At 42.6% G+C, this 17,963-nt stretch overlaps 1 protein-coding gene across 1 annotated transcript in view; it reads right to left on the bottom strand.

Moving 5' to 3' along the window:
• Positions 1 to 17,963, bottom strand: part of SUCLG1 (succinate-CoA ligase GDP/ADP-forming subunit alpha) — an 84,618-nt gene that overhangs the window by 24,893 nt on the left and 41,762 nt on the right. Inside the window, exons 6-7 of the mRNA XM_069204645.1 lie at positions 12,210 to 12,293; positions 10,923 to 11,074 (exon numbers count right to left, since the gene is read on the bottom strand). Coding sequence (XP_069060746.1) covers positions 10,923 to 11,074; positions 12,210 to 12,293 — 236 coding nt within the window. The remainder of the gene's footprint in view (positions 1 to 10,922; positions 11,075 to 12,209; positions 12,294 to 17,963) is intronic.

Genomic DNA, 17,963 nt, shown 5'->3' with positions numbered 1-17,963 from the left:
TGTGTCATTATTTGTATACTAAAATTATGGTACTTATTTTAGCAAGTCATGATAAACGGTTACACTTTTTGTTTTACATAACAATCTTCCCAAGAGACAGATTTTTATGGCAAAAGGAAAACTGAATTGGGTCCCTGAGAAGGCACCCCTAGTGGAGTAGTGCTAGGCAAAGGAGGAAAGGCACAGTGCTGTTTACAGAGGGGTATCTGAGTCAAAACATATATATACTCTTATAACTATACATTTACTGCTGCAATTTAGGGGGAAAAAAATAAGTTATATCGATCATTTAATAAGGCACAAGGAATCCTGGAACAGACGTTTTATTACGAAGTGTTCTAACAAAACCAGAAAATAAAACACCATACACCCATTTATATTATCAGACACTATAAAGAAAAAAATATCAGTACAACGGTTATAGGTAACTGAAAAGCAGAACATCAATCAAATTAAGATGTCCAAACAAATATTAATACTTTTAGCTTCTTTCTGACTATTTAGGTTTACTGATTTGATAAAAGACTTTCTAACGTCACTGAGATTGAACTGACTGCTTTCTGTTTAATGATGTTCTTTTTAGTGATATTGTGTTACCAGCAATTTAAACAAACCCGATAGTCACAATATTCTTTGCATGTCTTCTTCCAAAAGTAAGGGTGTCATTTTCAAAGCAATTTGAGAGTACATTTTTCTGTTTGTATGTTACTGTTTTTTGAGGTATTTATACTTACATGCACTAGATACTTAATTGGGGGTCACATAGACTATTTGTTAGTCAATGTAAACACATATTTGAAAAGCCCTGAAGGATAGCTCAATAATTTGTAAGTTTGATCAAATAATCGGTCGGCTACATGACTTGGAGGATATAATTGTTTCCTCAGGAAGTCCCTTGCTTTCTTTGATATTTCAATGTCAGACTCAGGTCTACCATCTCTTACTCCAAAAATAACCGGCACTTTTTGTTACCTTGCCTAAGCTTATGTGTTTACTTTTACTGGACAGGGACAGCAAAGCCTACCGTGTCTATTTCTCATTGCAGAAATTATCACCTTTTAGATAGACTTTGTGTGTTTAACATTTTGGTGTAGTGGATTCAAAGATGTGTTTTCATTAGTTGCTTCTTTACTTCATTTCTCTCTCAATAAACGGCAGATGCCTAACTTTTCACATCAAGATTGCGGAACGTTTCCCTATCTCAAGTTGTTATAATTCCTTTGGCTAATATGCACTTTTCTGACTTGCCAACTGCACACAGCTAAGTTTTTCTTCCATACTCACTACCAGACAGGCTGTTAATTATGGACGTTTCTTTCGGTGCTTAAGTCGTATAAGCGTATTGGGCTATGCAACTAAGTCAACTTTAGAGTTGCTGCATTTTTTCACATGATATGGCAACCAACTGAACACTCTTAGCACTTTTACATCATTTTTACCCGTTAACGCAATGTGTTTTGAATCTTACTTCTATTCTACAAATAACGTGATAGTAGAGTTGCAAAACTTGCCTTTGACATCTCAGATCATGGATGGCTTTACATTGATCCACAGTTTTACCCATGAAGGCATTGTGTTCACTGAAGCTAAATGACCGTATGTTGTTGTACATCTATTTTACGTTGGCTTCTTATTTCAGACGATCTAACCCTGCCGAGGTTTCCTTTTTATTCCTTACAATTTCAGACTAGCTAACCCTGCTGAGGTTTCCTTTTTATTCCTTACATTTATTCCTTAGATAAGAGGTAAACATCATAGCACTGCTTTGAGTTCTGGTTGGCTGGGGTATGTACCTAAGCGAGGCAGAACCCACCACTCTAGTCAGGGCAAGTAGGATACCAAAGATAACTTGTGCTCACGCACTGGTAGCTTGGTACAGAGCAGTCAGGCTTATCCCCAGAGGTGATATGTAAAGCATTTGCTTAACACTCACACTAGTGACACAATAGACACACCACAAAAGAAACTCTACACAGGATCATATAAAAATATGTCCTTATATTATAAATATACATAACAAGACAAAATGACAAATTAGGAAGATGGTACATTTCATGCCAATACTGAAATAGTACTCATCATTCTGTAGAAGGGAAGGGTCAGGCCGACAGGCAACAGTGAATACCTTGCAAGAAAGCAGGCTCACAGGTTGTGAAACAACATGTATGGCATAGTCATTATAAGCGATGCAACTTATTCAGAAAAATACAGGACAAGGGTGTGGAATTCCTATAGCTCGACGCCCAAGACCTATTGTTTGGGGTCACAGGCAACAAGTTTTCATATTTATTTTGTCCTGGAGACAGGTAGGTCCAACCCCCTGCAGCACAAACACTTTCGCTGCCAGTTTACTGTACCACATTATTGATCAGGGAAGGGCATTGTCTACAGTAAGAGTAACATTTGGGTCCATATGTTAATGATGTTTGAACTTGTATTTATGGTTTATTAATGCAAAGCTTTCAATATTAAGGTGAGCGCAAACTAAGGAAATTTAGGAAGCTCAGACAGCCCTAATAGTAGTTCCAGTATGAAAATATATACACACATTTTCAAAGTTGAATAATATGAGGCTATGTACGCTCCCAAAATGCTCTCTGATTAGGTGCAAATATTAGCAGAAGCTTGAAAGCAATATTGAAGATTCTTTGATTTGAAAATCAAAACGCTCATAAAAAAAAAATGCAATGAGGGAAAAAAAAACGTTTTGCTAAGTTGCTGTGAAATTTTAGATTCCATTTCTTTGAAGCATTATTTAGTGAAATGTGTTGATGCATGCTAGTATTTAAAAAAAAACATATTTATAATGGAATAATCAGTGTAACCAGTTTCACTAAGATTATGGGAAACATGAAAACAAACAACCATTGTCAAAGTCAGCAGGTTCGACATTGGTCGTCAGCCTGTTCGTTTTGTTAATGTGTGTCTTATTTTGACATGGTTATTGTAAAACTTAATTGTTGTGGCCCTCACTATTATAACAAACATTGGCAAAGGCAAAACTATTTTTTAGTCTCAAAAAGCACACACAGCTACAGTAGTTTCTGGTAAAACTACTTTGTGTGACGACATGCTCCTTGCAAATGAGCACAATGTTGTCCCTCATAGTAAAGCCAGTCAATAGACAGAGAAAGAAAAAGAAATATAATAAAAACAAAAGGTCTTGGTTAACACAAGACCTAATTAGGGGCACAATTCTTAAAGGAAGTCACAAAAGTGCACCCACGGTATATGTCTTTGCATTAGTGCAGATTTACAACTCATAAATTATCAAGATTAAATAACAGTAGGCCAGGAAATGGTATTCAGAGAAAATATTTGTGAACTACATTTTAGCTGAAGCAAATATGTAGGCCCAGAATTGCTCATGAGAAAATCTGTTGAGCATTCATAAATTCACAGTCCCTGCAATTAGTTTTTTCCCCAACTGTCAGGAATAAATGTTCAAGCAATCTCAGTATAGAAAACAATTAGAGAAGAGCTGGTAAAACCCCCTAAAACATGCAAGTTCATAGGTTTCCACAGACTCAAAAGGGCATTCCAAACATGGAACTATTGCTTACTACTACTTACAACCTCATTATGTGGAAAGGAGGCAATATAAGGAATTCGCTTGTATTCAAACCCTACTATAGTATGAGCCCTGGCATAATGAGCGAGGCTATTATCAGAGCCCTTATATAATGAGATTGCTGCCATACATGGAACTACATGGCAGCAAAGGGACAAGTGGAATTTGTTACAGGACGAGTGGATTTATGAATCAACCTGTCCCATGGACAAGAAGATATTTTATTAAATCCAACACCCTTGCACCAATCGTACTACACAACCATAGGGTGCAGATCCCCTGCACTCCTAATGGACAGGCTATGGTGGATTCGGCAAACCCTGCTGAGTGAATGGAATTTCAGGCATAAACGTGTAGGTTACAGGGACCCCAGCGTGCCTATTATACGGGACACAGTATTTGGAAACCCCCCTAAGGACAAAAGTCGGGATTACCTGGTAAGACAGCCTTCATTGATTTTGGCCCATTCTGGGTGCCTGGTGCCGGATGAGCAAGTTCCTCAAGTTACAGTGTGTCCACAAAAAGGGGGGGGTACAACTGCAGCGGCACGCAGGGAGACCTCATTCAGTATCCTCCACGCCCTGGACTAATGCAGTTGCCCGCAAGTGAAACTGTTGGGGCCGACATATCTTTTCTTCTGGTCAACCCCCCTCCAGTAGTACCTAGAACGCGGCAGGGGGTGTCCGTGACCTTAGGGAACCTACCTGTAGGAAAGGGAAGCTCGCCGGCTTATACCTGCAGCACAAGCCCTCCCACAGCACTTGACGTCTCGAAGAGTCACAGCGGTGACAGAAACAGTTAGGTCCACTAATATCTGTGGCTGAGCTCACTGTGCTCGGCAGTGCTCTTGGGCCGCCTGTGCCGCATTAGGCCTCTCGTGCTGGGGACGGACTTAGGTGCCTCCAATGTCAGTCGTCCTGTGCCGCTGATGAAGAGGGCTGTGCTGAGGGAATCCTTGTAGAGCAGCACTGAATCAAGCCCGAAAGACCACTGGTGGGGCCCCTCAGAGGGTTTCTGACTGCTAGGCGCAGTCACTCACGGTTCCGAACAGGAATGCGGGTGTCAGGGCACACTCCAAGGTCTGTCCTCATCGATAAAGGAAGCTTGCAGGCTGGGGCCTGCACTGGCACAAGTCAGTTTGGCGACCCGCAGTTCTTGGCACAGACCTTGCTTACTGGTCTAACTTCAAACACTCTCCCTAGCACAACCTGTAACTCATTCTTCACTGGGTTGGGGGGGGGGGGTAGGTGCTGTTAGTCACTGTGCTGAAAGGGAAGGGGGGGGGGGGGAAGCTTTGCCAGGCGGTCCAGTATTGTTACCAACTTGTGCTCTGTACGCGCTGGGGGAGAACGCGCTCACTTTGTATTTGAGGCAAGAAAGAAAGAACGAAGGGCTCTCGCTGCATCACCTTTGAAATTATATGAAGTGTCAGCCTCAGAACCCCACAGCATGGGGACTCTGAGGGAAGTGGCAGGCCAGCACATAAGGCAAGTAGTCCTGGTGTCAGTTTCTTCTTACTAATTAGCAGTTCTCTGCAAACCAAAGTCAGGGAGCAGCTGAGAGCAGGACACCAAAAGAAAAGCAATCCAGTGAGTCCTTACAGCCACCCAGCAGGCAGCAGGGCAACAATAGAAGGGCAGTCCAGATTAGTCACCTGGTGTAGAGCAGAGGTTTATTTGACATAGGTTCAGTCCTACTTCCAAAAGTGCTCTGAAACTCATAGGGCCAAAGACCCTGTAACTATACTCCAAAGTGTCTTTGTTCAGGGCGTGACTTCAAAGGAAACCTTTCAAGTGTTACCACAACCCCTTACAACCCAGCCCTGGCTCCAGACATAATTAGAGGGTAATTAAGCCTGTTTGGAAAGTATGCAACAAGTGGAGTTGCCACTCTGTCCTAGACATTGATTGGAGTCAGACTGCAAAGGATTGAGTTATAAGCACAGAGAAATACAGACTTTTTAAAAGTGACTTTTTTTTTTTTTTAAGTAATATAAACTCCACCTACACCAGTAAGCAGGATTTCCAACTACCATTCCAAACATACCAAACATGACCAAGCCACTCCTTCCAGATCAAAAATGATCACAAACATATATAAGGGATTTCCCACTGCTAATCTATGAGAGGAGCATCAGTCACAGTAGTAAAAAATGAAATAGGCTTTTTGTCAGAAGAAGGACATGTAAAATATAAGGGTACATGCCCAACCTTACTTACACAGCACCCTGCCCGTAGGGCTACCTAGGGCCTATCTTAGGGGTGACCTAGGTGAAATCAAAGGGGAGTTTAGGCCTTGGCAATTAGTTTGACTTGCCAAGACAGTGTGGCAGTAAACTGCACATGCAGGCCCTCCAGTGGCAGGCCTGAGACAAGTTTGAAATGCTACTTCTGTGGGTGGCACAATCAGCGCTGCAGGCCCACTAATAGCATTTAATTTACAAGGCATGGGTATATGATATACCATTTTACAAGGGACTCACTGGTAAAATGAAATAAACCAAACAGGTGTAAGCCAATTATACCAAGTTTTAGAGGAGAGAGCACAAGCACTTCAACACTGTTTAGCCGTGATAAAATGCCCAAAGTACTAAAGCCAACAAAAAGAGGGTCAATAAAAAATAGGAGGAGAAAGGCAAAACGTTTATGGATAACCCTGCATAAAGGTCCATTTCCAACAAGCCTTAAACACTTTTGAAATGGACCTCATTATGGCTGTTAGCAGCCTTAGTTCATTCTTAAAGGGTTGATAATTTGATCCGGGTCTCGTGGCTTAGTGGACTAATGCGTCCACTGTAGGGGCCTGTGTCTGACCTCATGGTCACAGGTTCAAATCCCGTCAGGTTCACTCAGCCTTTCATCCAAAATTCTGAGGTCGATAAAATGAGTACCATTGAGTTGGGTAACAATAAACATCTGTTATTTAGTGTTAAGATGCCTACAGGTGAACGTGCGCTTTACAAATACACATGTTATGTTATAATTGGGACATGCTTAATGATACTACTGAACTTAATTTGGTACAAACACAGAATAATAATGGCGATTGTTTTTAGGTTTTCTGGTTAGTTGGGCCAGGTTGCTCTACACCTGATTCTGGGAAGGTTCAATTACAGGTGATATCGGAATAAAGTATGAGAAAACTTGCAGACGTCAATACACGGTGCATGGCTGAACACAATACAACTATTTCAGGTTTATTTAGAACAGTAGAGCGGATAATTTAATAATGCCCATTATTTTTCACTTTCAGCAGGTGATCAGATTTACTATCACAACCTGCCACTTACGTTAACTTAAGGATGTTTGATGATAGGCAAATACTGTGAGGTAAAGAACTGTTGATCAATTAGGTGTGTTTGTGACATTTTTGGTCAATGTAAACGAAACCATACCCGCCAACCCCTTCAATTTTAAATGTTGCATGATTCAAACACTCAACACATAATACAAATATGTTGAGCCAAACAGTTGGTAAACAAATAATCCATTTAATTTCATTTTGTATATTTTTTCAAATACTTATTTTCTTCTCATCCAAGACATTAATACATGATAATGCAAAAAATATTGCTAAAAATGCCATTTATTCAACAAACAAAAAAATCACACCCCTACCAACAGTTGCCTAAACTATTATACTAAAAATGTAAAGTCATACTCCATCCACTCATGTAACCACACATAAAACAACCAAATCACAATTGTAACCAACATCTCACCACACTTAAAAACAGTAGGAGGACTAACGAGAGACATGGGCATGATGCGTATCAATCTACACAACGTTTTAGAAAAACTCTAATGCAAAAATATATATGTGACAATAGTAATTGTGTCCCTTCTAACTTGAGAAAACAATTTTTTTACCAATTGTGTCTTCTCTCTTGTACATAATCAGTGCATTAATATTTTCGCCCAACTTCAACCACGGTCTGAACAATCATTTTCTTCATGTCCCAAGTATGTATGACGTTCTGTCTCATTGTAGATGTGCCAAACTAAATGATATTAACATCTCCACACTGTATTGTCTGCCAACACACTTTTTGGTACAATCAATCAATCAATCAGTATATTTATAAAGCGCACTACATACCAGTTAGGGTTTCAAGGCGCTGGGGGTGTGTGTGTGTTGGGGGGGGGGGGGGGTGTTGGACAGCTGCTACTGGTCAAAGAGCCAGGTCTTGAGGAGTCTTCTGTACAAGACTGGTAGAAATATGGTTTCTGGTTGGCTAGGGTAGGCACCCAAGCCAGGCAGAACCCACCCACTCTAGTCATGGCGAGGGAGTTACACACCCAAGATAACCCCTGCTCACCCCCACAGTAGCTTGGTAGGAGCAGTAAGGCATATCCTAGAGACAATGTGTAAAACACTTGCACAACACACACAAAACACGTGACACACTATCCGCACAACAAAGGAAACACACCACCAAGTTATATAAAAATAAAATGTATTGTACACATCATTAGACCAAACACAACATGTCAGTAATACCCTGTTGCCCAAGCAGTTGTCAGAACATTACACAGTACTATTCCTCTGTGAAAGCCAGCAGTAGTCACATAAAACACATAGGTTGCTGGTTATCTTTCAACATAAGCAGTAGTCAGGTAAACATTAGTAAAAGAAATGCCCATGTCATAATAAATATAAATGCCCATAAAAGAACATCAGAAAACACATGGAAAGTCATGAGAACATATCCTCATAAATGCATGGGTCGTAGTAAAACACATATTCCACATGCCCAGACATCATTTCTGAAATTATGCGTAGCATGGAACATTCCCAAATGGTAGATGATCATTCTCCCCAAAAATGCCCATATTACCATAACCATGAGAAGATGTCAACATAAAAGCCTGAAATGCCACATTACCAGAAAACAACGTGGGCAAAACGTGGAAGTCCGTGTCCCAACTGTGGATCTCCTCTGCCCCAGTTTCTGCCCTGCGGCGATGTGGGGTTAATTATGGCAGGGCTGGAGACCTCCGTGGAGGGTCAGCACACCGGCCTGCCTAAATGTCCTCTGAACCCTTTTTTTGGGGGTTGGGGGGTTGGTGGCACCTATGGATAGGTCACTACCCCGCCCGTGATCCAAAAACATAAAGAAGGGGGCCCAGCGGCAAGGGGGGCCTCCGATGAGGCTTCCACCCGGCCTGCGGTATCAGATATGGGGGCCCGGTGGAGCTTGGGGGGCTCCAAGGAGGCTTCCACCCCGCCTGCGTTATGCACACTGGATGGGGCCCGGTGGAGTGAAGGAGGCCTCCTCCCCGCCTGTGAAGCGCCTGCACCAGACAAGGCGCGCGGGCCTCGCTGCAGTTCTCCTGGGCTGCAGTAGTGAATTTAGACCAAAAAAGAAGGGCCTGTCGGCGCCTCGGGTGCGCAATTCTCCGCACGGCTTGCGCCGAGGAACCTCTGGAAGCGTACTCGCTCCAGGATTTATTTCCTCGTGCCCTGGAGGCACAAAACACAGCGCACTCGGAAAATACGAGCTGCCCGGGTCGGGTGATTTTTTCTGGCAGCAGGATTTAAGAATCACTCTCAAGGTGCTAAACAAATAAAAGGTGCTTTCAAGGCGCTAGGGGGCTAAAGTACAGCACTCCTCATGCGCAGCTGCAACCCAGGCAAAGCGCTCCTTTGTGCTGAAATATAAAATAAATGTATGGGGCAGGGGCCACAGCACCCAGCCCCTAGAGAATACAAGTGAAGCACAGGGCAGTAGGGCCCAGCAACAGGCCAGTACAAAGGGGATGCAGTCAGTGGCAGTTTCTCCTAGTGCTCCAGCAGGTCACTGGTCAGCACAGCAGCAGCAGTCCAAGGCTGTTCCTGGTGAGTACCTCCACCACTTTCTGTGTCCATTTCCTTAAGATGTTTCTTGTGCGTCTTACATGTGGAAAATCCCCTGTACTTGTACTCAGTTTTGCAAAGCACTCAAAAGGAGGCGGAGAAGAGATTCAAACCAGTTACAACTGCTTCTACGAGTGTCCACTCTCTCCTCCAGCACAGGCTTCTGACATAAGTTTGAGGGAAACAAGCCCTTTGTGTGAGGCCAGGGCACAGCTTTTACAAATACTAATGCAGGTGTGCCCCGCCTCCCCTTCTCCCAGCCTGGAAGACCATTCAAAATGCAGATGCACCTCTGTGACACCACCACCCTCTCTGTGTACAGGCTGTCTGAAAAGTATGCACAAAGTCCAGCTGTCATTCTGCCCCAGACGTGGATTAGAGTCAAGCTGCTAAACACTACAGTAATAAGCACAGAGAAATGCTCACTTCCTAGAAGTGGCATTCCTATAATGGTAATAAAAAATCCACCTACTCCAGTAAGCAGCATTTCTCGCTACCATTACACCCACACCAAACATGCCTACGCTACCCTTCATAAATCAGACAATACCCCCCTAGTCACAAGGCAGGGCATTTCCAATGCAATCCTATGAGCAAGGCGGCATTCACAGCAGTGACAAACCAAGCAGGCTGTTTGTCACTACCAGGACAGGCCACACATCCAGGCACATGTCCTGCCTTCTACATACATAGCACTCTGCCCGCAGGGCTACCTAGCGCCTACCGTAGGGGTGACTTACATGTAATAAAAAGGAGAGTTCGGGGCCTGGCAAGTAAATTTAGATGTCAGGTCCCTGTTGCAGGTAAACTGCACTAGCAGGCCTGAGACTGGTTTGAAAGGCTACTTCTGTGAGTGGTGCAAGCAGCACTGCAGGCCCACCAGTAGCGTTTAATTTACAGGCCCTAGGTATAGGGATAACACTGTAAAGGGGACTTACAGGTCAATTAAATGTGCCAATTAGGTGTAAGGCAATCATATCAACTTTAGAAGGGAGAGCACCTGCACTTTAGCACTTATCAACAATGGTAAAGTGCTCAGAGTCCTACAGCCAACAGCATGAGTCAGAAAAAAATAGGAGGAAGGAGGCAAAAAGTTTAGGGATGACCCTGCAAAAAGGGCCAGGTCCAACGAAGACCCAAATATGGTTGTGTAACTTCCTCAGGGCACATTACAAATGACCAGTAAAAAAGTTACTGAGGGATAGCTCTCTTTGGATCATGCGTGAAAAGAAAAGAACTGATGTCAGCGCAGGGTGGCGCCCATATAGGTCCTGCATCAGGTGCGCACGATATCAACGACAAACGCGGAGACGCCGCCACCTAACAGCGCGCAGGAGTACTACTCAAGAAAAATCTCCAGATTCAGACTGACATCTGGGGGAAATTCTAAGGTAAACAATCTACAACTAGGAGTCTCTATCAGATTGTGATCACAATGCAAATTGTGTGAGACAGACAAATAGTTAATTGGAACTAGGTCTTTCAATGCACTTACGGAGTTGTGTTCTTTCAAAAATTCTGCAGCATTTTCTTCAGCACTGCCACCTATTTCACCTATCAATATAATTCCCTCTGTATGTGGATCTTTCAGAAAGACATCGAGACAATCAATAAAATTTGTTCCATTGAAGGGATCTCCTCCAATACCTGAAAAGAAACAATTTTATTAGGAAAAATAGTCAATCACTCTTAGTATGACTAAAAACAGAAAATTTAAATTTGTTAACTGACCAGTATGCTTGCTCCACTAGCTTCCAACTGACTGCATGTACAAAAAATAATGCGAGGTAACATTCTGGTAAAGCAATAAACAACTGCATACCCATGGTTATCCTTCTCAAACCTCAAATAACTGAAATGGTGTACCACGAAAAGGCTGCAGACTGCTACCAGCTGCACACTGAACTACTACTGATTTGAGATGCAGAACCATTCAAAATGCAACCAGTTTCTTTAAATTTCGGAGCAGGGGTGTGGAAGAACGACAGATTTGAGGTTCGAATTTACTGTGGAATCCTAGCACATTACTCTGTTAAAATTATATTTTGGAAACAAATTCATGAGTAGTTTGTGTCTTTTACCAGAAAACTACATTTAGAGTTTTAAAACACTAAAATGGTACCCAAACAATATATTTTTGTGTTTAAGGAGTCACCAGTTCGTCTCAAATAGTAACCCACTAAGTCTCTCATACCCTCACGACGATGATGTCCTGCTTTGTTTGAAAAGGTAAGGCAGTTAATACATTATGTTTTTTTTGTTTTTTAAATTGTTAGAGGTAATTATCCAATGGTCTCATTAAATTAAACTGTATTAGTTTAATGAACAAATTCCTTTAAAAGGGATTGTGATTCAATTAATACACTGAAAATCACTGCTCTTAGATGCTGATGTCTTAACTCCAATAGACGTTTCTCAAGTCTGTAACGTTACTGAAGGTAATTACACACCTTCATTCATACCCTAGGCACTCAAAAGAGAAAGAAAGGATTCCATACAACCTTGTTATGAAATAGTTGAAAACTATCCTCTTCTGCTCACAAAAGAGCCACTAACTGCTGAAACAGTTTATCCGATAAAACCGTAATGAACATCAGACATGTGCTTGGAGACAATATGGTAAGAATGCATACTCCATGATCAAGTTTTCCTAAGTATTCACCGATTAGCAAACTACAATAGGTCTACATGAAGTGTACACATGTATTGGTATACAAATTCTGAAACAGATCAACTGCCAATATTTTACATTAGGCACTAATTCACTTTAAAACATACGCACCAACACAAAGAGACTGTCCTAATCCGACTTGAGTTGTCTGGTGGACGGCTTCATACGTAAGAGTACCTGATCTGGACACTATACCTGAAAAAACAAATGTTAATTTTAGACTTTGCAATACTTAGTAAACATTCAGTATGTAGGTTTCAATAGGAGGAATGTATGGCCTACTCAGCACCCATATAGGTTTAAGAGAATGAATTTTGATAAGAAAACAGTCATACTGTGAAAAAAAGAAGGGCCCAATTTGGTTCTAATCATGTTTTGGAAAAGTTTTAAGTTTTGTCAACAAACAAAAAAGAAACACATGCAAAAAGGAAGTAATGTACTAGAAAATTTCCCCACTTTTTAACGCAGACAATGTTGCAGGTTGTGCAAAGTCCACACACTTTGCAAAAAGCTGAACTTCCCATAACTATTGGAAAAATTAACTGCCACTATTAGACTAAAAAAATAAAATGAAATAAAAAAAATTAAAAAAAAAAATCAACAAATGATCTACAAAAATGGTAGTTGGGGCACTAGCACAGAACACCGCACGTATCACTGTTGTCAGTGATAAGTAAATCAAAACAAGCACGAGGTAAACAGGGACCAGTCACCACCATTTTATACCTAACGACAACCATAGGTTGCCACTTAAAATTAAAGCAAAAACACATCTTTGAAATGCCACATATGCACACCCCCGTTCAGCTCATTAGTTGAACAGACCGAAAAGCATGAAAAAAAAAAAGGCAATGATATGACTAAGGACATGTGGGCTATGCAAATATAAAAGTCTACTTTAAAAGGGGGCAGTATTACGGACAAAAGAGGAGAATACTTTACACGCCTCAAGTTAAGGGGCAACCTGCAGTAAGTCATTTCATCCAGGCTACACAAAGGCAACAACCTCAGAAGAAAAATACAGTTTTCGGAAGTAGGGGCAGGACAAGTAGTAAGGTTTCTCAGGGATCAGTCTCACATCCCTCAAACTCACACTATAATGCCACCATCCCAAGTACTTTCTACCCGTAAGAAGGGGCGGACGGAGGGGAGGGGCTCTTTAAAACCTAAAAATCCAGTATCACAGGTGCTCAGGGCCTGCAAATCAAATGCTACTAGTGGGTCTGCAGCACTGAATGTGCCACCCACGAGTAGCCCTGTAAACATGTCTCAGACCTGCCACTGCAGTGTCTCTGTGCAGTTTTAAACTGCCAATTCTACCTGGCAAGTGTACCCACTTGCCAGGCCCAAACTTTTTACTTTTACAACATTTAAGTCACCCCTAAGGTAGACCCTATGTAGCAGGGTCCAGTGTATTTAGAAGGCAAGACATGTACTGGTGTGTTTTACATGTCCGGATAGTGAAACATTGCCAAATTCAGTTTTCACTATGGCAAGGCCTATCTCTCTCATCGGTTAACATGGGGGCTTCCCCATTGGGAGCAGATAGAAATATGCCGTTTGGGGTCTCTGAAATCACAAATTAAAAATACATCTTTTGGTAAAGTTGGTTTTTAGACAGTCAGTTTGAAAATGCCACTTTTAGAAAGTGGGCATTTTCTTGCTTAAACCATTCTGTGCCTCTGCCTGCTTGTGTACTGCACATCTGGGTCAGACTGACAGATGGGCTGTTGTGAATTCCCTAAAGACAGTGACACAAATGGAGCTGGAGTGTAGCCTGCATACCCTGGGCTAGAGGGAGGAGGCGACACTTACATCTGAAAGGACTGTGCCTGCCCTCACACAATGCAGTCTCGGACCTCCTGGGCGTCTGGGGTCAGGCCCGGGCAAGGCAGGGTCTTGTCAACAACAGAGACTTTCCTTTGAAATTTGCCTACGTCAAAAGGCAGAACTGGCTATTAGTAGTGGACCCAGAATCCCAGATTTTTTTTAGAACACTTCTGGAACAAGAGGAACCTCTGCCAAGAAGTGCTGGAGGAGGAGTACTGCCCCTTTGCTGTGTGTTTTGCTGGGTTGGCCTGCAGTTGCTGCTTCTGTCTTAAAGAAGGCAAAGTTTTGACTTTGCGCTGTATCCTGCTTGTGAGGTTTCGCCAACGGCTTGGAGTAGAGCTTCCCTCCTGTTGGAAGTCTCAGGGATATCAAAGACGTCAATTAATCAGCCTATAGCACTGGGAACTGTGTGTTCTGTTCTGCATCAGAAGAAAAACCACCACCACGCCGCTGCCTGCACAGTGACCTGATGATGCCACATGGAGCCGTGCCCCACGAACAGCAACCCTGTCCTCCACCTGACGCCATCACGGAGTCACTGCTTGCACCGTGATTTGTGGGCCCCACACTCTGCATCACCTTGCTCACACAGCAGCCTTGGCATCCACGACGACACTCCACGCTGTTACCGGCGCCGCAACCCGCAAACACCAACACCAGCAGCATTAACTCCAGTGTCGTCAACAGATGCCATGGTCTGCACCGTGACCCGTGGATGCCGCACGAAGCCCGCCACGTGCCGCAGTGCAACCTTGGGCCTACCGCCAACAGCACTTCAGCAAATATGATGACGCTGCATGCACCGTCACCTGGAGACACCGCACGTCGCACCACCATGCTTCACACTACAGCTCTGGTTTCACTGATGCCGCAGGATGCTATCACCGAGCTGCTGCCTGCTCCGTGACCTGTGGGCACCGCACTGTCCCGCTTTGCAGCCCCAATGCCATCCACGCTAGCGCTCCTGAATTTGTCATCAGCCCGGAGTTCGATCTGCAATGCATGTGACTCCAAGGGCCTGACGACCCCCCCACATGGACCTCCAGAACCGTCGCCTGCGATGCTGCACTCTGGATCTCATCTTGAGGATCACAACTTCCTCCATTTCCAAGATACTGTTTTGCCGGTCTTCCCAACACAATAGCTGGTCCGCGACCTGCCTATACTGCTGGATTTGTTGTTCACAATGCTGTGATAGACACAGATGAAGCTAACTACTTCAAGGAACCGTATTTTTAAGTTAATTCTTGCAAAATTCATATCTTTATTATTATTTATTGGAATTTTCTCATTGTAACAAACAAGGTCAGCAACAGATGAACAGGTGGAACAAAGCAAATATGATGAAAAGGAGGCCACTGACAACACCTTTACCAGAAGACAATACAATAGATGTTTTTCATGTGGACTGGGGACACATATAGGGCCGGTCAAGACTTTGGGGGAGGGGAGACAAGAAGTGGTCTACACAGGAAGCAAACAAGCACATCATTTGCCTAGAGAAAGACTATTTATCTGGCACTAGAAGGTTTTCAGAGTTAAACAGAACACAAAGAGTTCACATTCTGACAGACAAGTGAACTGCAAAGTTCTAAAGAAACAGGGGGGAAACACGCTCTTATTCTCAAAGCTAGCCAAAATATTTGCAAATGTACATTTGCAAGGAACATTCTCCTGCTAGCAGAACAAGTAACAGGAGAAGACATTCAAAGAAAGTTCAGTAGGAGTAGAAACGACTCTTGGAAATAACTAAACATCCTTGGTAGACTTTATTCTATTTTGCAAATAGACCTATTTGTAACAGAACACACAATGCCAGTTCTTTGCATCCAAGTACTACCGTCCAGAGTCACAAGGAAATACACTGTCAACTGGCATGAGACTTTTGCTTATCCTTAAGGGAGCAATTATAAGTGATTGTAGCACACATTAGGGGAATGTACACGGCACAGAACTTTGCTATTTCAGCCATTAAGAGGTTTCTGGAGGAGGCAATAAGACATTCCTTCGCAGAATTTAATTTGGTTTTAGCAGGCCTTATGAAATTACCCTTCCCCCATCTTTCCTCTCACCATTACTTCATAACAGACTCTTAGGTCAGACGTCACACTTTCCAGTTACACTGACACTATGACTATAAACAGAATATACCTATAGTGAAGTGTAACTATATATTGGCTGCTTCTTTTAAATCAGTGACAGTACATTTTAACCCAGAGTGGTGTGCTTCGAACAGCTGAATACGAAGAAATCCTGAAGTAAAGGTCTTTAATGGGAACTCTGCATCTTGGTCCACTCTTTACTAGCCCAGTAAAATGGGTCTGCTACTACTATCCAAGCCAGCCACAAAAACCTTAGTAATAGCAGTTGACTAACAGCTCTTATTAAAATCGCAAACAAATGCTGAGGCCGTAAGTGTGTTTTTATTCTACAGACCATCAGGAAACTAGAACTTTTTCTTTCTACTAAAGCACTGAGGACCATCATGGCAGCGGTCATCTGGCAGTAGATTACTTATGCAAATAGCGTTTATCTTGGCATCCAGAACTCGGAGATTGCGAGGCTACAACTGCTTCAGAACAAAGGGGCAATGCTGGTGTTCAAAGCCCCTTGTGATACTCATATCCTACCACTTCTGAAACAGCTCCACTGGCTACCAGTGTAACAGCATATTCAGTTTAAAACTTCTTCTCCAGTCTACAAGGCTCTGCATGGGCTGGCCATGGATTTCTTGGTCAATCAAATGACAAGCTACATCCCGAGAAGGAAAGTCCGTTCTTCTACAGACAACTTGCTAGTGGTGCCAAGATTTTGAAACTCAAAAGGACAACACTCGAAGGTTCCTTATGGTAGCCTGACTGCTTGCTTGGACCTCTCTCTCAATTGCATATTCGATCTCTCACTGAACTAAAAACTTTCAAGAAGACTCTAATAACATGACTCTTAAATGAAGCATTTGAGAGGCACCCCCAAGATTGGCCTCATGTTCATCTCTCTCTCTCTCTCTCTCTCATCTATCGGTAGCGCCATCATATTCTTGGATGAAAGGGCATAAATATTGGATAAGGTAACAATACACTTCCTGAGACACATGACAATTTGTTGGCAGAACAATGAGCTGCGTAAACAACTAAATCACTGACAAAAGCTTAACGTGTGTTATTTAGAGACAAGTGATGTGAATATCAGACCATGTGCTAAAAGTGTTTCCTGGTGTGAATTATCAAAAGTGAAGCATTGTCTGTTAGCAGGAAAACCAAAATTAAGTAAAACGAAGTCCAGTTATAGCACTGTGCAGTTAAAAAGGGTTTATCTGAGGGTACTGAATTCCAGTCCCCACTGACCTGGATATTAAAGACAATATTTCAGCGGATACCCACTTGAATACATTATCAAAGTACTAAAAGATACTGAATGCTCCCAGCATCTTTCAGTACGTAAGAACCCTATAATTAGTCAACCGAATGGCGAAATCTGAAAACATGCCCTCCTGTTTTCCCAATAATTTTCATAGGTACTTTTAAAATAATGTAAATCATGTTTAATACAAATAGTAACCAGTTTTGGTAAACCTAATGGGCCTCACTTTTATGCCACTTTTTTGGCATTGACAATGCCCATTTGGAGCGCAGTGTCATTGTTGTGCATCTGGTGGTACTCTTAAACTTTTGTAATGGACTCTAGTTGTCCCTCTGTACTGTGTTCCGGATCGCTACTCTGCATGAAGGATGTCAGTTTCCACTTTTCAAAATTATGCTAAATAGTCTCTCGTTTTAGATCTGCTTGCTATAGCACCAGATTCCCCCTCTGTGCAGTGCTGATCTGATGGCTGACTGTAAGAAACTGGGTTATTAGTTGCGAAGGATGGGACTTCTTCACAAGTATACATACGCAACTTTTCCTTTACTGGGAACCAAGTACACCACTGTAGCACCTGACACTTTCAGGGTAGCACATCAGAGCAGTTCAAAACCTACTGTGGGGGAAGTGGTGTGGGCTATTTTTTTTTTATTTACTGGTACGCAACTACAACAC

Source organism: Pleurodeles waltl, chromosome 1_2, assembly GCF_031143425.1.
Source record: "Pleurodeles waltl isolate 20211129_DDA chromosome 1_2, aPleWal1.hap1.20221129, whole genome shotgun sequence".
Taxonomy (NCBI): domain Eukaryota; kingdom Metazoa; phylum Chordata; class Amphibia; order Caudata; family Salamandridae; genus Pleurodeles; species Pleurodeles waltl.
This window is presented reverse-complemented; position numbering and strand designations above follow the sequence as displayed.